Below are 17,038 nucleotides of genomic sequence, written 5' to 3'. Positions count from 1 at the left end.
CTTAATTTAAAGTGCAAGCATTTATGATTAAAAGGATTAGTAAAATGCAATAGTATAGCCAAATGGAAGCACATCATGCATTTAGTCAATCTTAGTTATCAAACTGTGAATCCCCATGCTAATTTTTTACATTATGTATCATAATTTGTATTCAATCATAAGACGAATGACAATAAAAACCAACTTCAAGTATATTATTTAGATGATACAGTGTTCGATGTAATAAATTTAGACTATAAATAAATGGAAAATACTTAAACTTAAGTCTCATAAAACAAAATTATTAGCTATATCTGAGTTGTTATATCCTCTATTTTGAAAGAACGGAAACGAAGCAATTAACAGCCAAATAAAGTGCACCAATTGAATGAACGAATGAGTGACAAATGAAGTAGTGGAAAGTGGACTAATTAAAATTTAATTGTGCTCCTTCAATTCCTTTTCATTTAACAATTTAAGTTTACATGACTATTCAATTTCTTTCATGAGAATAGCTGAACGAAAAGTAAAAAAGAAAAGGTGATGAATCGTTGATTCGTATCAAGATGCAAATATTCATGCACCGTAAGTACGCTGACCTTTCTCCTTAATCAAACATGCATAACTACTGAAATTCAAAATGCCTGTGAAGTTGAAAAATCTCACAAAAAAGCATTTACATATAGGAAAGTTTACATCCTTTCGCCACTGAGAGACTGGCACTATGCAATAGCGCTAACTTTGATTCACAGACTGACAGAATCAACAACTAAACCTCCATTTTGGCCTTTCAAAGATACAAGTCCTATCAGTTTGAACAGCTCAGCGCATCATAAAGACTCATCAGTACCAATTTTTAAAATCAAAGAGGTCCTTCAACAACCTTAAAAACAGAAATTCAGCTTTTCAAAAGGGCAATTTGGTGTCAAAGTTATACACTGAGGCAATATTTTGTTGAAAATATTGTTAGAGGACCAAATAAATATTATTGGAAGTCCAAACTGAGTTTCCACTGAAATCAAGTTCACAAGAATGAGGGGCAGCAGCAATGGCGTCAACGTAAACACTAGGGTAATTCTAACACGCACTAACATACTCCTAAAAGGTTAGTATCAAAACAATAGGAAATATAATTACTGAAGAAGCACAAGGAGTAAATCACGTACCGAGCCTAATCTTCAGTTGCTCTTTCTGGATATCTTTGAAATATCGTCCCAGGTAACCCAGAAGCAACTGATGAACCAATCCTTCAAACATTGCGGGAGAATTATCTTGGCAGTTGCAACATTAATACCTTAGTTTGATTTCACTCATATCAAACACAAATCGAATATCGTATTATAGATTTTCTCGTTTGATATCGTTGTGGGCAGAGGAAGGCAGCAGGGAGAGAAAAGAGGGGGAGCGAAGCCAGTGCGAGTTTCGAATGGAATAGAATAGAATGGAATACGCTACTTTTTTTTCTTTTCTTTTCTTTTTTCTTTTTCTTTTCTGTAGGGTTTTTTTGGGTTTTCATGGTAGGAGTGACATGTCGTTGGTGCTGGAACCCCGCGTTGGTGGAGGCGGGTAGGGAAATGGTTAAATATTTCAACAATTTACATTCTATGTGATTGGATTCAACTGAGAGAAGTTTTAAAATGTACTTTTATTCGATAAATAAGTTTTGTTTTTTTAGCTAATTTGTATTGAAATTCGTATGAATAATTTTTAATCTAACCAAATATGTAGTTATTGTTTCACATTTGTTAATTGTTGTTAATAAATAAAGGAATGCTATGGTAAAATTAGATGACAAAACGGCTTGTCATTAGTTTCTTAAAAATAGATTAAACCGCGTAGCAGGAAATGTCACAAAGTATTTTACTATTTACATTTTAAATAACATGTGCAATGAAAAACAATATTTTCTGTTTAAAATTTTTTACCTCAATTTCATATTACTCATATTCTTTTTAGAGATTACATTTTACAATATTTGCATTTTACTTTAATCTAATTATTCATATGTACAAGTTAGTTTTATTTATAATATTTTAAGTTTAACTTCATTTTTTTTATAATTCCATATGTTAATACATTTCAATGTATCATTGCCTTTTAAGTTTTCTATATGCGCATATACTTTTATTTAAAAACTTTAAGGTTAAATTCATGTTGTTTTAATTTTGTACACGGATCATATTTCATAATATATTATACACATTTCATTTTAATACAATAAAATATTATACATTGTATTCATACTTCAAGAGTATATATATATATATATATATATATATATATATATATATATATATATATATATATATATATATATATAACTATTTTTAATAAAATATTATTTACAAAATAAATAACAATTATCTACGATAAAATAATTTATATTAATAAGGATAAAATCGATAAACAAAATTTAGACAAAAAAACAAAACAAACGTGAGGAGGTTACAAAACAAAACCTCTTAATTAATGAAATTTAAAAAAATAACACGTGTTCATAAAAATATTTTTTTTATCATAATTAAAAAATGTGATATATAGAATAAGTGATTTTATAATTTTACTTTAGGTAATAAATTAAATTTTAAGAAATAATTAGACAATTTAATAGTAAAATTAAATGGCATCTTATTTTATGTTTGTGTTTCATTTAACCAATGATCCACATTTTTAAATGGCTAAATCAATTGACAATATCGAACACTAGGGCATTTAACGCAGAGACAATGTTTTTAGTTCGTCAGGTTGTTTTGGAGTAGTATCTCAGTCACATTTAGGTGCTTGTTATAAGAAGGGATGTGGGAAGCATCTTTTCTTTATACCTGGTGAGTGAATTTTTGAGTACGAAAATTTTTGTTGTTGGAAATAATGTAAAACCCTAAAAAATTGAATATTAGATGTGGTAGAGTGTTTTAAATAATCATACTTCATTATTTTATTTCAAAAATATCAAAGGTATAAATATAATTTTCTAATCAAGAGTTTCATTATGTAAGAAGTTTTATCTCTCTAAAACTCCCTTCTTTAAAATTTGTTTCTACCTTCTCTTTAGAAATCTTAACTCCATATTCATCTATCAGAAGATCATAGATCGCTTGAGGGTTCCTTGGGACGAGATCTTCCTTTCTAGCCGATTGATTTCAGTTATAGAGTAAGTTGGTTTCTACCATTCTTCCTTAAATTTCTTCACTTTTTTTAGGGTTTGAGTCTTCTCTAAAGATTCTTTATTGATTAGTAGTATTGAGGGTATATTCTGATCAAATTATCATGAATTGTAGGAGCAAATAGAGATCTTTGAGTTGTTGAAGAAATTTTAGAATTCTTAAAATCGTTTGAGCGTCAACTAGGTAAGGGAAGTTAGTTTGTTTGGTTTGGATTTGGTATGCATGTAATATTTAATGTTTGTATGATGATGTGATGATTGAGTTGCGAATTTTAATTAAATTGTGAAATTTGGTATCATTAGGTGCATAAGAAAGGTGGTGTATTGAATTGAAAATTGATGCATGTTGGGTGTCTGGTTTGCCGTTGTTAAAATTTGTTTATTGATGAATTTGTAAATGTAAATTTAGTGAGTTTGAGCTAATAGGCATAAAAATGAAAGTTTTAACAAGTAAGATTCTAAGATCATGGTTTAAGGGAAAGTTTGTAGTTTTGGGAATTGTTTTGGGGTCGTTTAGGGCTTAGTTGGTTTCTTATTGTATAAAAATCTGATAAATCGTCTGGTAAGAGATCATCTGGGTAAGGGATCATCTGGTAAAAGATCGTCTAGGTATAATAGATCATTTGGGTAAAAGTTGTTTGGTGAGGAGTCGTCTGGTAACAGATCGTCTAAGTAAGTGTCGTCTGGTAAGAGATCATTTGGGTAAAATTTGTCTGGTGAGGAGTCATCTGGTGAGGGATCGTCTAACAATGAGTCGTTTGGGTAAGAGATCGTCTAGGATAGGGGATCATCTTGTAAGAGATCGTATGGGTAAGAGTCATATGGTGAGGAGTTGTCTAACAATAACTAAGTTGTGGGGAATCTCGAATTTGGGGTTCTAAACATCCATTTTGGATGTTCTTTAAGTCGTTTTGGGGGTTTTGGATCCTTCCAGAGCTGTTGGTGAGGGTTTCTAGACTATTTTCTGTATCTAGTGAGTGTATCAAACTACTATGAAGAAAATTGTATTATTGTGTGATTATTATTTCCATATTATTATAAATGATTTTACTCTTATAATACCTTGAGTATGTGATGATTGTTATAAGGTGATTAATGGAGATGTGTATACATATATTTATGATTTGTGAACATGTTTATATGTATGTTTATGGTGGATAGATATGATGATGATGAGTATGTTGTGAGAATGAAATATGGGTGTTGTGAGAAGAATCTCAAGGAAAGATTATATGGTAAAGAAAGTGTGGTGAATGCTTGATAATTTGGAGAGAAGGTATCCTTGTATTCTACCAACCATTTAACTCATGTTGAGTGAATATGGTAGCAAAGAGAATGACAGGAGGTCTTAACCTAGCCATTTGGGTCGTGTAAGGGAAGATTAACCTCATGGGTAAGTAGGTCGTGTGACCCTTGTTTATGACTTTGTAGAGATATAAATACTACCATGAGTGTAATCCTTCAACAATTGGATTTGGATCATTGAGTGGAAAGGTTAAGTTGTGATATGATCAAGTGTGTGATGGGATGTTGTGAATGTTGATATATGATTTCTTATATTAAATTGTAATATGTTGATTTCTTTGTATATTAGTTTACCCTTGCTTTTGTATTGCTTGCCTATTTGTGTTTTTTCTTTTACAATGATCACTCTAACTGGTCTTAGAGAGGGCATGGTTTCAGTTGTTCCAATGGATGAAACATATATATATATATATATATATATATATATATATATATATATATATATATATATATATATATATATATATAATTACATGGTTCTACATGTGTGGACATCTTCTTTGTAGTAGACTTATTTTACCGAGTTATTCTATTATCATTTTTGTAACGTTTTGTTTTAATAGTTTTATACTATTAAAATGAAATGTTACTTCACTTTTGTTTAGATTTTATTTTTTATAATTATTAACTGATTTTTTTAAATAAAATTATTATTTTAAAATATTTTATATAAAACTGTTGCGGTTTCTCTTTATTTTCTCTTTTTACCTTTTTATTATATTTATAGTTTGTTTCTAATAATAACAATTAATTATTTTTTATTATTTTCATTATTTTTCTCTTATACATTAATTTAATTAATTTACAAAGATTTAAAAAATACAAATATACATGCTAATTAACAACGATTTTGTTTACATTAATAATATTAATTATTATATTATCATAAAAAATATATACATACTTTATAATATATAAGTTAAAAGTTTAATTTTAAATTTTAATCATATAAAAATATTGTTTGATTTACGAACACTAACTAATTATTATATTAATTTTATATTTTACTACAAACATTTTCATATTTACATGTTATTTTTTAATCTTAATATTAATTATATGCATGTAAATATAGAATGTTTAAAACAATGGTTTGAATAATTTTGAAGTTTGCGTGGGCGGGAGAAGAGTGTGGTGAGTGTTTTGTTTGTGCAGATTCACTCAAATCGCTTAGTCACTTTGAAATGGACGAAGAAGCTCCGATTCTGCGACTGGAAATTCTGCAAGGCCCTCGCCAAGGCGAAACCCTAGACTTCAATCCCGGATCCGCTGTCCGAATTGGGCGGATCGTGAAGGGCAACACCCTCCCCATTAAGGACCCTGGTATCTCCTCCAAACACCTCTCCATTCTCAACGAATCCGGCAAATGGATGCTCCGCGACCTAGACTCCTCAAACGGCACCGTTTTGGACACTTCACATATTCCCCCGAACACTCCCTTCGCTCTCCACCACGACTCCACCATCAAGATCGGAGAATTCACCTCCATCCACGTCATCTTTCTCCCTTCCCAACAACAACAACACGCTCTACCCCCCAGACGGAACCCCACGCGCCGCGGTCGAACCGATCCGGCTCCAGCTCCGGCTCCGGCTCCGGTTCCGGTTCCGGTTCCGGCTCCTTCTCAGCCGGTTAAGAAACGCGGCCGCAAAAAAGGTTGGGGAGTGAAGGATGGGAATAAGAGTCAGGTTCAGAGCGTTGATGAAAACGAGGCGAGTGTAGTGGACGTGGAATCTGAGTGCGTGGATCCTCCCGCGAGGGTTACGCGGAAGTCGAACAGAGGACGGAGTGTGCTTAAAGAATTGAGTGTTGATAATTTGATTCTTGCGGAGAAGGTGGAGGAACAGAAGGATACGCGGAATCCGAGATTGGTTGTGGTTTCTGTTTCCAGTGATGATGATTTGGATAATCCGGTGGTGGAGGAACCGAAGCAAGCGCGTCGGACACGGAATTCGAAGAACACGCGTGGAGTGACTGCGAAAATTGAGAATGTTGAGAAGAAGACGAAGATGGGTGTTGCTGGAAAGAGGGAATTGGATAAGGAATCGAGTGTTGATATTTTGATTCTTGCGGAGAAGGTGGAGGAGCAGAAGAGTACGCGGAATCCGAGTTTGGTTCTGGTTTCTGTTTCCGGTGATGATAATTTGGATGATCCGGTGGTGGAGGAACCGAAGAAAGCGCGCGGGACACGGAATTCGAAGAACACGCGTGGAGTGACTGCGAAAACTGGGAATGTTGAGAAGAAGACAAATATGGTTGTTGCTGGAGAGAGGGAATTGGATGAAGAAGGTGAAGATGGGAATGGTGGGAAAGAGGCTTGTGATGGGAAAGAAAAGGGGAATTCGAATGAAGATGATAGGAATTGGCCTGATTTGAATAAGATGACACTTGGTGAGTGGCTTGACTTCTTGGAAATTCACTTCCCCAAACAGATAATAGATGAAACAGAAGAAATGTTTGATTCGATGACTCAAACAGCTGAGAGACTCCTCGAGTACATCGCAGAGAGGCAACGACAAAATGCCAAGGATAAAATGGCACTTGAGAGATAGGCCAAAATGTTAGTTTCCTTGTCGACTTTACTAGTTTGTTTAACTTGTTTTATTTGTAAGTATGCTTACATAGGGCATGGTCTTCATAAGTTTAGTTCCTATTGCATTGGCGGTTTTGTGTCACAGAGACATATCTATTACGTTTCAAGCTGCTTAATGGAATTTTGTATCTATTCTTAGATACGGTTTGAGGACTGCTATTGCATGATCTGCACTGGCTGAGGATCTAACTTGTGTAGGGTTTTAGTTATGGAGCAGCTTTTCTTGAACCAGGTAGAATGCTATTTCTTGGGAAGAGTGAGATCTCTATATTAATTTGTATCAGTGTTGTATACTATGTTATTATAAATATCAAATTGCAACTATGTTCTCAACAAATCAAATAGACTTGCTCAACTGCCTACTATATTTTTATTTATCTAGAGAGTTGAGTGAATTTTGTCCCTGTGCTCTAGTTTCAGTGTCTTTGCATTACGGAGGCACAAATTATCTGTTGATTGAGACCTACAACTTCATATATTGCTTTTCGTATACATTTGATGAGTTGCAAAATGTTTGGTACAGTGAAATGAAATCCTATATCTGCAGCAGACTAAACATGTATGTTTAGTTGTACATTTTTTATTCGGTGAAAAAGAAGTGTATGCTGATCTAAAATACTTGAATTTGGGTTTTATATATAAATTCCAACATTTCAATAATGGTAGGTTTGCTTTATTGCATATATTTGTTTTAATCCTTAAAATATTACCTTGTGTTATTCAGGACCAACTAAAAGCTTTTAAACTGCATATTATGATACTTTTGATGTCCCTATTCCTTTCCTATCATATCATAAGCATTTTCTATGGCGTGTTTGATTTGTATCGTGAACTATTTTCATTGCTTACACGATAATTTATTGTAACCTGTTTCTTTAGTCAAAATTGCTTGGAGGTTGTAATTTGTAACTAAACCAGTTGTGTGCAAACTTATTTGTCATAGAAGTACGGTAACTGTATGCTAGTGGTGCGTGCGGAGTAGTAAGAAAAAACATTCCACATCTATATCTGTCATTTATTCAACGTGATTGATTGTAAATGTAATTTGCTGAGATACTAAGAAGTTATGGTTAGTAAATTAATTTATAATAAATTTTAGTTTCTTATGCTCCAAGCTTACTCTGAAACACCACTGACAGAGTGTTAATGATAACTAATACCATTTCCATCTTTCTTTTATTGTTTTACTGAACTACATTTTTGTTTGATATAGTCAAGGGGTTGTTCGAAGAAGCTATGGCAAGTGTGTTCTCTCCAGTTATTTTTATTATTTTAGTTACAATTGATGAAGTCTAAATATACTGAGTTGCTGAGATATGACTAATACGTGTTTTGTGGAAAATTCTACCACCACTTATATGAAAGTCTGGCTACAAGACTTTGTATTCATTAAAATTCTTCTTTGTTGATTTTGAATCATATTATATTGCTTTTTAGAGTGTAATTATTTAGTGATCTGATTTGTGTATGTGTATTTATACTTTGATACAGTCTAATTTTTGGAGTTATACAAAATCCTTATCATTTCTCATTCTCAAGTTGTCCAAAGATATGATGGACTGGAAGCATCGGGTAATGCTCGAGTTATGATGCAGAGGATTTGTTGTGTAATCATACCCACCACCCACCAGGTGGAAGATTATCATGCCATTGCAGTCTTGTAGCGTTCTGCATAATTCAGATGACCCTTTACTTTGATAGATAATACAGATGCTGTTGAGACCGAGACTCCATGAAATTTTAGTGTCAAGTGTTTTATGCATCATGGTTTTAGAGGAGTATGCAAAACTTAAACGATCATTTTGTTATAGCTTGATGATTGTTATAAATGAAGAACCTTACATTTTTTAGATGTACAATTTGATGATTTATAGTTTATTTCTAGTTTGTTTGTGATCAGTTTTGAATTTCCTGTTTTGATACTCCTTTCTTTTTCTGGTTCAGGTCGTATTTTAAATTTATTTTGCTTTCTTGAGTGTTAACTTGAAGAATCCTCTTATTTCCGTTTTATATTTCCCTTTTTAAATCTATATGATATTAAGCATTTGAATTGTTATATCATGAGCTATTTTAAGATTTTACGAAGTAACTTAAATTTTTTCTTGTCATCACTTTCTCGCTCCATCTTATAGTTTTGTTTTGGTTCTTGTTTTAAAAGTTCCATTGAGTCTCTTGAAAGTTATTCTTCTTTGGTTCATATGTTAGAAATGACTGAACTTTTTCGGAAAAATCATTTTGGAATTTTGATTTTTATTTCGAAAACATGTTTGAGGAAATTGCATTGAAAGTTGTTAACTTTTATGTTTAGAAGAACAGTAGAGAGAAAAATAGTTTTTTTTTTTCAAAAATGTTAAAATTAACTTATATCTTAATTAAAATGAGTTTTGTTATAAATTAATTATGTATAAATTAATTTTAAGATAAAAGAAGTTAATTTTAGTTTTTTTTCTTATTTTTATCTCCTAAATGAAAAAGATTTTTTAAGCATGCCTAAGGAAAATAGCGGATAATATTCTATTAACTATTTTAATTCATTGTGAATTATAATTGAAGTTTAAATACATTATCCCCTTAAAAAAATCTTAACAATATTTCACACCTTTTGGTAAATCATGCAAAAGACTAAAATATATTATTTGATTCGAAATTAGTATAACGAATATCTCATTCTTTCATATTTTTATGCTATGTAGAAGAATAAAATACATTGGTAACTTTAAAATTGATTTATATACTTCTAATCAGTACAAAACAATATATATAAGCGTATCATTTAAGAGTGCCCAAGGTTTTATACACCAAATCTTGTATACAATGGAAGGCTATAACATACTAAGCAGTAGGATTATGAGGTTCTGATGAGGCCATGGTGATGGATTTTTATGGCAAGTTTTCTGCATTTAGAAGCTTTGGATCCTTCAACAAGATCCTACAAACAAGATCTAGAATATCCATGAAAAACTCTTCACTATAATGTAATAGGAGTCATACTATAATAAAACTTCTTACTAAAACGCCTTTTAGTTTCAGCGTTCATTATTACTTCACCCATGTGTACTCTACAGCAGTTTTTGATACAACTGCCAAAACCCCTGCAGTCCTGTTTCTACTGTACTTTATTATTAGTGATTTAAATATTTAAATATTTAAATATTAAGTAATTAAAATTAAATTATTATAAAAAATATTAATAGCTGAAAATTATTTAAAATCTAATTCTATATATTTATATTTTTTATTGAAACATATAAAATTAAAGTTTTTTTCAAAAGATTAAATTTTAAATTTTATTTTCATACGAGTAGGAAGCTTCATCTCGACACGAAAAATCAGCAAAATGTCTATTCATATTATAAATCTGTTATGCTTATTTTGAGTCACCTCTATAATTAAAACTTTTAAGGAATGACGTATAGGATGTAAGGTCTAAAGTTAATGAGATAGAAGAGGAACTTGATAAAAGCCTACGCCAAAATAGACAAGAATAAATTATTTTTGTAGAATGCTATAAAACTCTTTCTCATTTTAGAACATTTGGAAAAAAATAGAACTTTTAGAAAATTTTCTAAAACATATTCTTAAAATATTTTAAAAGAATATTCCATTAAAATATTTCTAGACATGTGAAATTAGGGATGAAAAATAAATTCATTTTTGTGAGTATTATTTGAACTCCTTCCAATTTTAATAAAACAATTCACGTATTGAATGAGTAAGTATGTGCATGAATAATATCCAATTTTTTTAATTGAGTATAAAGACATAGATAAATTTGTACTTATGTGTCTTGTCTCCATTCTCATATATGTCCTAATACTCCTCCTATAGTTTCGTTTAACATTTTAACTACTTTGCTAGAAAAGTTTTCCTTATAATTCTATAATACTCAAATATTCAACTGTAATAAACAATTCATTAAATCGCTCATAACTTGACCGTTAGAGTGTCTTTTGTAGGTACCTCTCCCACTGGTCAAGAATAGAACCGAGCGGAGCAGGTGACAACCGAGCGGTCCAGACTGATAGCGAGCGGTTCAAACGATCCAAGCGTTCAGAAGTAAGGAGGACAGGTCGGAAAGGTTAGTCTCTCGGTCCTGAACTAATCCCTACCGAAACATTTTGGCGCCCACCGTGGGGCCGAGAGCAGCTGAAGAAACCCAATAGTGACCACGAGAAACATGGAGGAGTAGCAGACCACCAGAGATCTGATAACACAATTGCAAGCCCAAATGCAAACACAGACACGAGCCTTGCAAGCAGCACAAACCCGGGCTCAGTAGGAGATGCAGCAAAAACACGAAGAGGAGATTGTGATACTGAGATTCAAACGAACTCAACAAGAACAGTCCGAACCGCACTCAGCGTCGTCGGCCCAACGGGGCCACAATGGCGAAAACAATAATGAAACTCGCCAAAACCAAGAGCAATCCCACCATACCAACCCGAACGATAATCCGAACGGCTACACGAACGGAAACCTGAACGACAATCTAAACGACTACACGAACGATAATCCGAACGGAAATCCAAATGGTAACCCAAATGGAAATCGGAACGGCTGAGAACCGACACCTCTGCAAACCGTAAGACTGACCAGTCTATTGACATTCACAACAGCAATCATGCAAACTCCTATGCCGGAAAGAAATCCTCCCGCAGTGGATAAGTATGATGGTTCAACAGACCCGAATGATCATATCAGGACATTTGTCAATGCAATGGCATTTTACACGAGCAGTGATCCAGTTATGTGCAGAGCCTTTTCATTATCTCTCAAGGGAGAGACATTGTCATGGTATAACACCCTTCCTCCAAATACAGTGGATTGTTTTGCCACTATGCAATCCCTTTTTGAGAGACAGTATGCATTCAGTCGAATACAAGAGCTAACACCCGCAAAACTAGTAAATACCAAGCAGGAGCAGGATGAATCTCTGAGAGCCTTTATGAAAAGGTATAACAAAACCGCTCGACGGGTCAAAGACATTAACCATACTTTCATCATTAGAAATTTACCTTTGTGTCTGAGAGCGGGATACTTCTCAGAAAATTTGTATGCGAGACCCTCTAAAACTATGGACGAGCTCCAGGAGAGGGTGGCTGAGTTTATTCGTATTGAAGATATAAGATGCTCGAGGAAAAAGCAACAACAAGAAGCTTTTGCGAACGGGAACAAAAAAGAAGGAAAACGATTGTTCAACAATAATGAAAAAAATGGAGGTCCTCCTTAGAGGGATTCCAAACGGACGCTCAGGTATGATCATTATACCACCCTTAGTGCACCTAGGACAAAAGTTATCGAGGAAGCCCTTAATACCAAACTTCTTACAGTCCAAAAAAATCATACGCCCAAAAACGTTGATTGAAGGATGCGATGGATTAAAGGATGAAATAGAGAGACTCGTCCGAGCGGGCCTCCTCCAAAAGTATGTAGAAAGAGAGAGACCGAACAAGAAGCCCCTCAGAGAAAAATCCCGGTGCAGAAGCCCCGAACGGTCGTATCAGAGGCACTATCGTAGCTGCAGTCGGAGTTATGAACATGACCGCTCGGTTCGTGAACATATCAATACTATATCTGGAAGCTTTGCAGGAGAAGGATCCTCGTCTTCAGCCTGCAGAAGGAAATTAAGGAACTTTAAAACTGTTCACACGGTGGGCGCCAAAATGTTTCAGTAGGGATTAGTTCAGGACCGAGAGACTAACCTTTTCGACCTATCCACCTTATTTCTGAACGCTTGGATCGTCTGAACCGCTCACTGTCAGTCTGGACTACTCGGTTGTCACCTACTCCGCTCGATTGTCGCCTGCTCCGCTCGGTTGTATACTTGATCAGTGGGGGGAGGTACCTACAAAAGGCACTCCGATGCTCAAGTTAGGAGCGGTTTAATGAACTGTTTATCACAATTGAGTATTTGAGTCTCGTAGAGTGTGAGTTGAACGTACCTGACTTTTGGCCCTGTCATTGTATTTATAAGTGTTTCATAGACCAAATAAAAACAAGCTTACCTAGAGATTCAATTAGTTACTCATAAACAACTTTATCAATATCTCTAATTAGATATCTTTGGTTATTTTAACCGTCCGCTGGACTTTTGGTCCAATAATGATTTAAATAGTAATAACTTAAACATCGACCCAATTATGACCCAAAACTGATATAGCACATGGACCGAATGGTACTTAGTGTTAATCGTCCGGTCTTGAACGTATACCGTACAATTATTATTACAATATTACTACTATTGCTGTGAATTTTATATAGACACTATATACATTTCTAAACTAATTTATTTAAAATAAAAACCGTTTTTAAATATAAAAATTGAACTTAACTGAAAAATGACTTTTAAAGTTTACAATTAAAAAACATCGCAAATTTTCCTAATTTACGTAGACTTAAATATAAGAAAAATTACATAATTTCACACTCACTAAAATTTTTAGTTAAATTTATAACATTTTATATTTTATAAAATAAAAAAGTAAAATTTCTATTTTCTACATAATATACTTATTATAAAAATCAGAATATTTTATTGAAATTGTCTAAAAATATTAGGTTAAACCACTTTTGTACTCTATATTTATGTTGGGTTTCCCACATAGATCCCTTTCTTAATTTTTTTCCCAATTAAGTCCTTAAAAGTGAAAAATTGACTCAATTAGCTTCCTACCGTTAAATTGGGTTAACAGGGTTAAGTTTTGGATGACGTGACAGCTTGATGCGGTAAATGTTTAATACGTGGGTTGTTATGTGGAATTTCACCGCCATTCCTCATCCACCTCGTCGTCAGTCGCGAATGTGCTGTCAGCTGTAAATGCTCCATTGCCATCGCACAACCTTCATGACGCCACCAAACACCATGTTGTCGCTACTGCAACCACAAATCATCATCTTCGTGAAAAACCTGCAGAATAAAAAAACTCCAAATCAAACGCAAATGAACCCTAAATTGCGTTTGTGCTAAGGACGCCACAAAATCTCTTTCAGGCTGCCATCAACATCTCGTCCTCTAAAATTTTCAAACCCTAATCGCGAACCAGAGAGACGAGGTTAAATCCCGAGCAAATTATGTTCTCTCACAAGAATCGCAAAACGCACCAAACCTCTAATAGCAACTTCTTCATCGCAAATCATTGTCGTCAGCAGCCACAACAATTCGCGGACATTCGAATCATCTTCCTCAAGAACCGCTTCCATTCGTCGCCATGAAACCTACACACAACAAAACCCGAAAACCAAAAACCTCAACTCGCGAGCGTTGCCGCGAATCATGAACCCTTTTTCGCGAACCCCATTTGAACCTTCAAATCGCGTCACGAAGCCATGTCCATCACCATCTGCAAGGAACCAGATCGAGAACACACAATAATCATTGATTAGTAGCAACGTCATGCCTGAAACTCCACGTAACAACCTGTGCTAATGCCACATATTAAAATTTTACCATGTCAAGCTGTCAGGTCATAAAAAACTTTACCCCGTTAACTCAATTTAACGGCCGGAGTCAATTGAGTCAAATTTTCACTTTTAAGGACCCAATTGAGGAAAAAAATTAAGAAAGGGGTCTATTTGGAAAAACCCAACATAAATAGGGACTGCGGAAGTGGTTTAACCAAAATATTATGTAACATCCCAATTTAGTAGTATAAAACTACTAAAATAAGGTGTACTTAGATAGGAACTTACAAAAAAACTTGAGGCTACTAGAACAAGAGATCTTATCCTAAATGGACCAAAGACTATTTATCATGTTGCTTTTCTCTCAACTAAACTCTGAATTTTCTAAAAGATGTCATCCTAAGCTCACATCATTTAGATGATCATTGCAAAAGAGAAAACATACCCAAAGACAAACAACACAAAAGCAAGGGTAAGCTAGTGGATAAACAATTCATCTTAATCAAAGAAAATTCCATCATACATTATATTACACACACAAGATAAACATGCATCCTAAACATGTCACAAACTTAGACTTGACCATCCGGATACAGTATGAATGTCGAACTATTGGTAGCTTAGGCACTTGTAATGATAATATAGTTGGCTGACACCAAGCTACCATACAAGGCTAATCCATTTCAGTTGCCTATGGTCCTGACCGGTGTCTAGAGATAAGGACCTCCCGCTACTCTCACCACATGTATCACCCCTCTCTACTTGAGAATTGATGATCATTAGAGTGTCGAAATAGACCACCAGTTCAAAACTCCATACATTCATACAACAACAATACATGGCACTAACATGAAATCCCTCCACGAAAATCATGGAATTACGTCCATCAATACCATTCACACAATCAACCACATATTCATCATCATCATATCCCTCTCATAATCATATACATAATCTTGTTTCCAATTCATATTATAAATCAATTCATACTTCACCATAAGTATTATTAATCAGTCATTCAAACACTCACATACATTAAACACACTTTAAGAAAATATATAAAAACTTAGTTGAGAATCTAATATTTTCGCTCAGCCACCATGACTCGCTCAGTGAATACATAAACAATGGATTCTGCTTGCTCAGTGACTACATTCGCTCAGCTAGAATACACTCCTTCAGCTAGACTGCATAATTATGCAACACTAAAACTACATAATTTGCACCCTTCAACCACTCATGACCTATTCTATGTATCTTTCTCAACTTCTAACACTCATAAATTGTATTCTAAACTCAAATGGACTTAAACAAATGTATTTAAACTATTTTACCACAATATTTCAATCTAAATTAACCTAAACCTCACTTTAGAGACTAAAATTTAATTCTACAAGTTCTAGCTCATTTTTTTATTAACGTAAAGACTCTAACAAGTCATAAATGACTTACCAATACTGTCTAAAATTACCATTTTGACACAAGACTTAAAATTCAAAATCTCACTAGTTCAAACTCCCAAAAATACACTTAAACAACTTTATAAATACTCCAAAATAATTATAACTCCATTCTAACACACATATCAACTAATTCTCATCCCAAACAAGTTACAAATGACCAAATAACAGCCCTAAAACAATTGCTTCTTCACCCTGACAACTATTCCTCAAACTCACCTATCAAAACCTATCTTTTTAACTTCATCACCCAAGTATTTGATCCATCTTCCCTTCAAACACTTTGAATTAAATTTCCAACATAAAAAAAATTCATATTACATCATTCAAGACAACAAAGACATCCAATTTCATTATATCAAACATAGATCATACAATATAATAACATAAACATATAGTTGAACTAGAATAACATAATTACTCAAATTAATACTCAATCAAGTTAATAAGCAAACAACCACTAAACTTGCAAGACAATTATAGTTAATGATAAAACATCTAGCTTCCCTTACCTTACACCGAAGTAATGGAGCTCTATAAACACCAAACCCTTGCTTAGATTTCAAGAAACTCTAGAAACGCCTACAAAACACTAAACAAAGATCAGAGAGAGAGTCTTTAGGACCTCTGATCAACAAGAAACTAAGAAAGGACATTACAACTCACATGCAACAAGAGATAATTAAGCATGATCTCAATTAAGAATGAAAAGAGAAAAATGAGCTTAAACTTATTTGCTCTATTAAAGAAACTGATCGGGTAGAAACGTAGACCTCGTTGCCATAGTCAATTAGGTACCTCCTGATCGTCAAAAAGATGACTCAAAAGTTAGAACTCTCAAAGAGAAGGTAGATAACTCTAAAAAAGTAGTTTCTAGAGAGATGATGCGTTTTAAAATAATGAAACTCGATTATAACAAAACTATTTATAAATAAACTATTTAACACTAAAATAATTGAGTCTCACTATTTTTAAACTATTACCATTTTTAACATACCATTTTCTAAAATTTTATATATTATATTTATTCTCTCTCTCTCTATATATATATATATATATATATATATATATATAAATGAAATTATATAAAATTAATAGAACAATTTAAAAATAATATATAACAATTTTTCTTTTGAT

At 33.3% G+C, this 17,038-nt stretch overlaps 2 protein-coding genes across 4 annotated transcripts in view; one reads left to right on the top strand and one right to left on the bottom strand.

The window, feature by feature from the left end:
• Positions 1 to 1,567, bottom strand: part of LOC124842130 (vacuolar protein sorting-associated protein, putative (DUF1162)) — a 58,003-nt gene extending 56,436 nt beyond the window's left edge. Inside the window, exon 1 of the mRNA XM_088103677.1 lies at positions 1,146 to 1,567. Coding sequence (XP_087959803.1) covers positions 1,146 to 1,236 — 91 coding nt within the window. The 5' untranslated portion in view covers positions 1,237 to 1,567. The remainder of the gene's footprint in view (positions 1 to 1,145) is intronic.
• A 3,984-nt stretch (positions 1,568 to 5,551) lies between these two features.
• LOC124842134 (FHA domain-containing protein At4g14490-like) lies at positions 5,552 to 8,892 on the top strand. 3 transcript variants are annotated; one of them, XR_015783313.1, is made up of 3 exons: positions 5,552 to 7,007; positions 7,180 to 7,272; positions 8,532 to 8,892. XR_015783313.1 is itself a non-coding variant. In XM_088103676.1 (2 exons), the coding sequence occupies exon 1, from the start codon at positions 5,632 to 5,634 to the stop codon at positions 6,997 to 6,999; it is 1,368 nt and encodes a 455-aa protein (XP_087959802.1). In that variant the 5' UTR covers positions 5,552 to 5,631; the 3' UTR covers positions 7,000 to 7,007; positions 8,532 to 8,892. The 3 variants fall into 3 exon arrangements, 2 of the variants coding, with proteins under 2 accessions (XP_087959802.1, XP_087959801.1); XM_088103676.1 differs by lacking the exon at positions 7,180 to 7,272; XM_088103675.1 differs by lacking the exon at positions 8,532 to 8,892 and having other exon boundaries at positions 7,126 to 8,515.
• The last annotated feature ends 8,146 nt before the right edge of the window (positions 8,893 to 17,038 follow it).

The sequence above is a fragment of the Vigna umbellata genome, chromosome 1 (assembly GCF_029865625.1).
Source record: "Vigna umbellata cultivar VRB3 chromosome 1, Vumbellata_1.0, whole genome shotgun sequence".
In the NCBI taxonomy this organism is placed as follows: domain Eukaryota; kingdom Viridiplantae; phylum Streptophyta; class Magnoliopsida; order Fabales; family Fabaceae; genus Vigna; species Vigna umbellata.
This window is presented reverse-complemented; position numbering and strand designations above follow the sequence as displayed.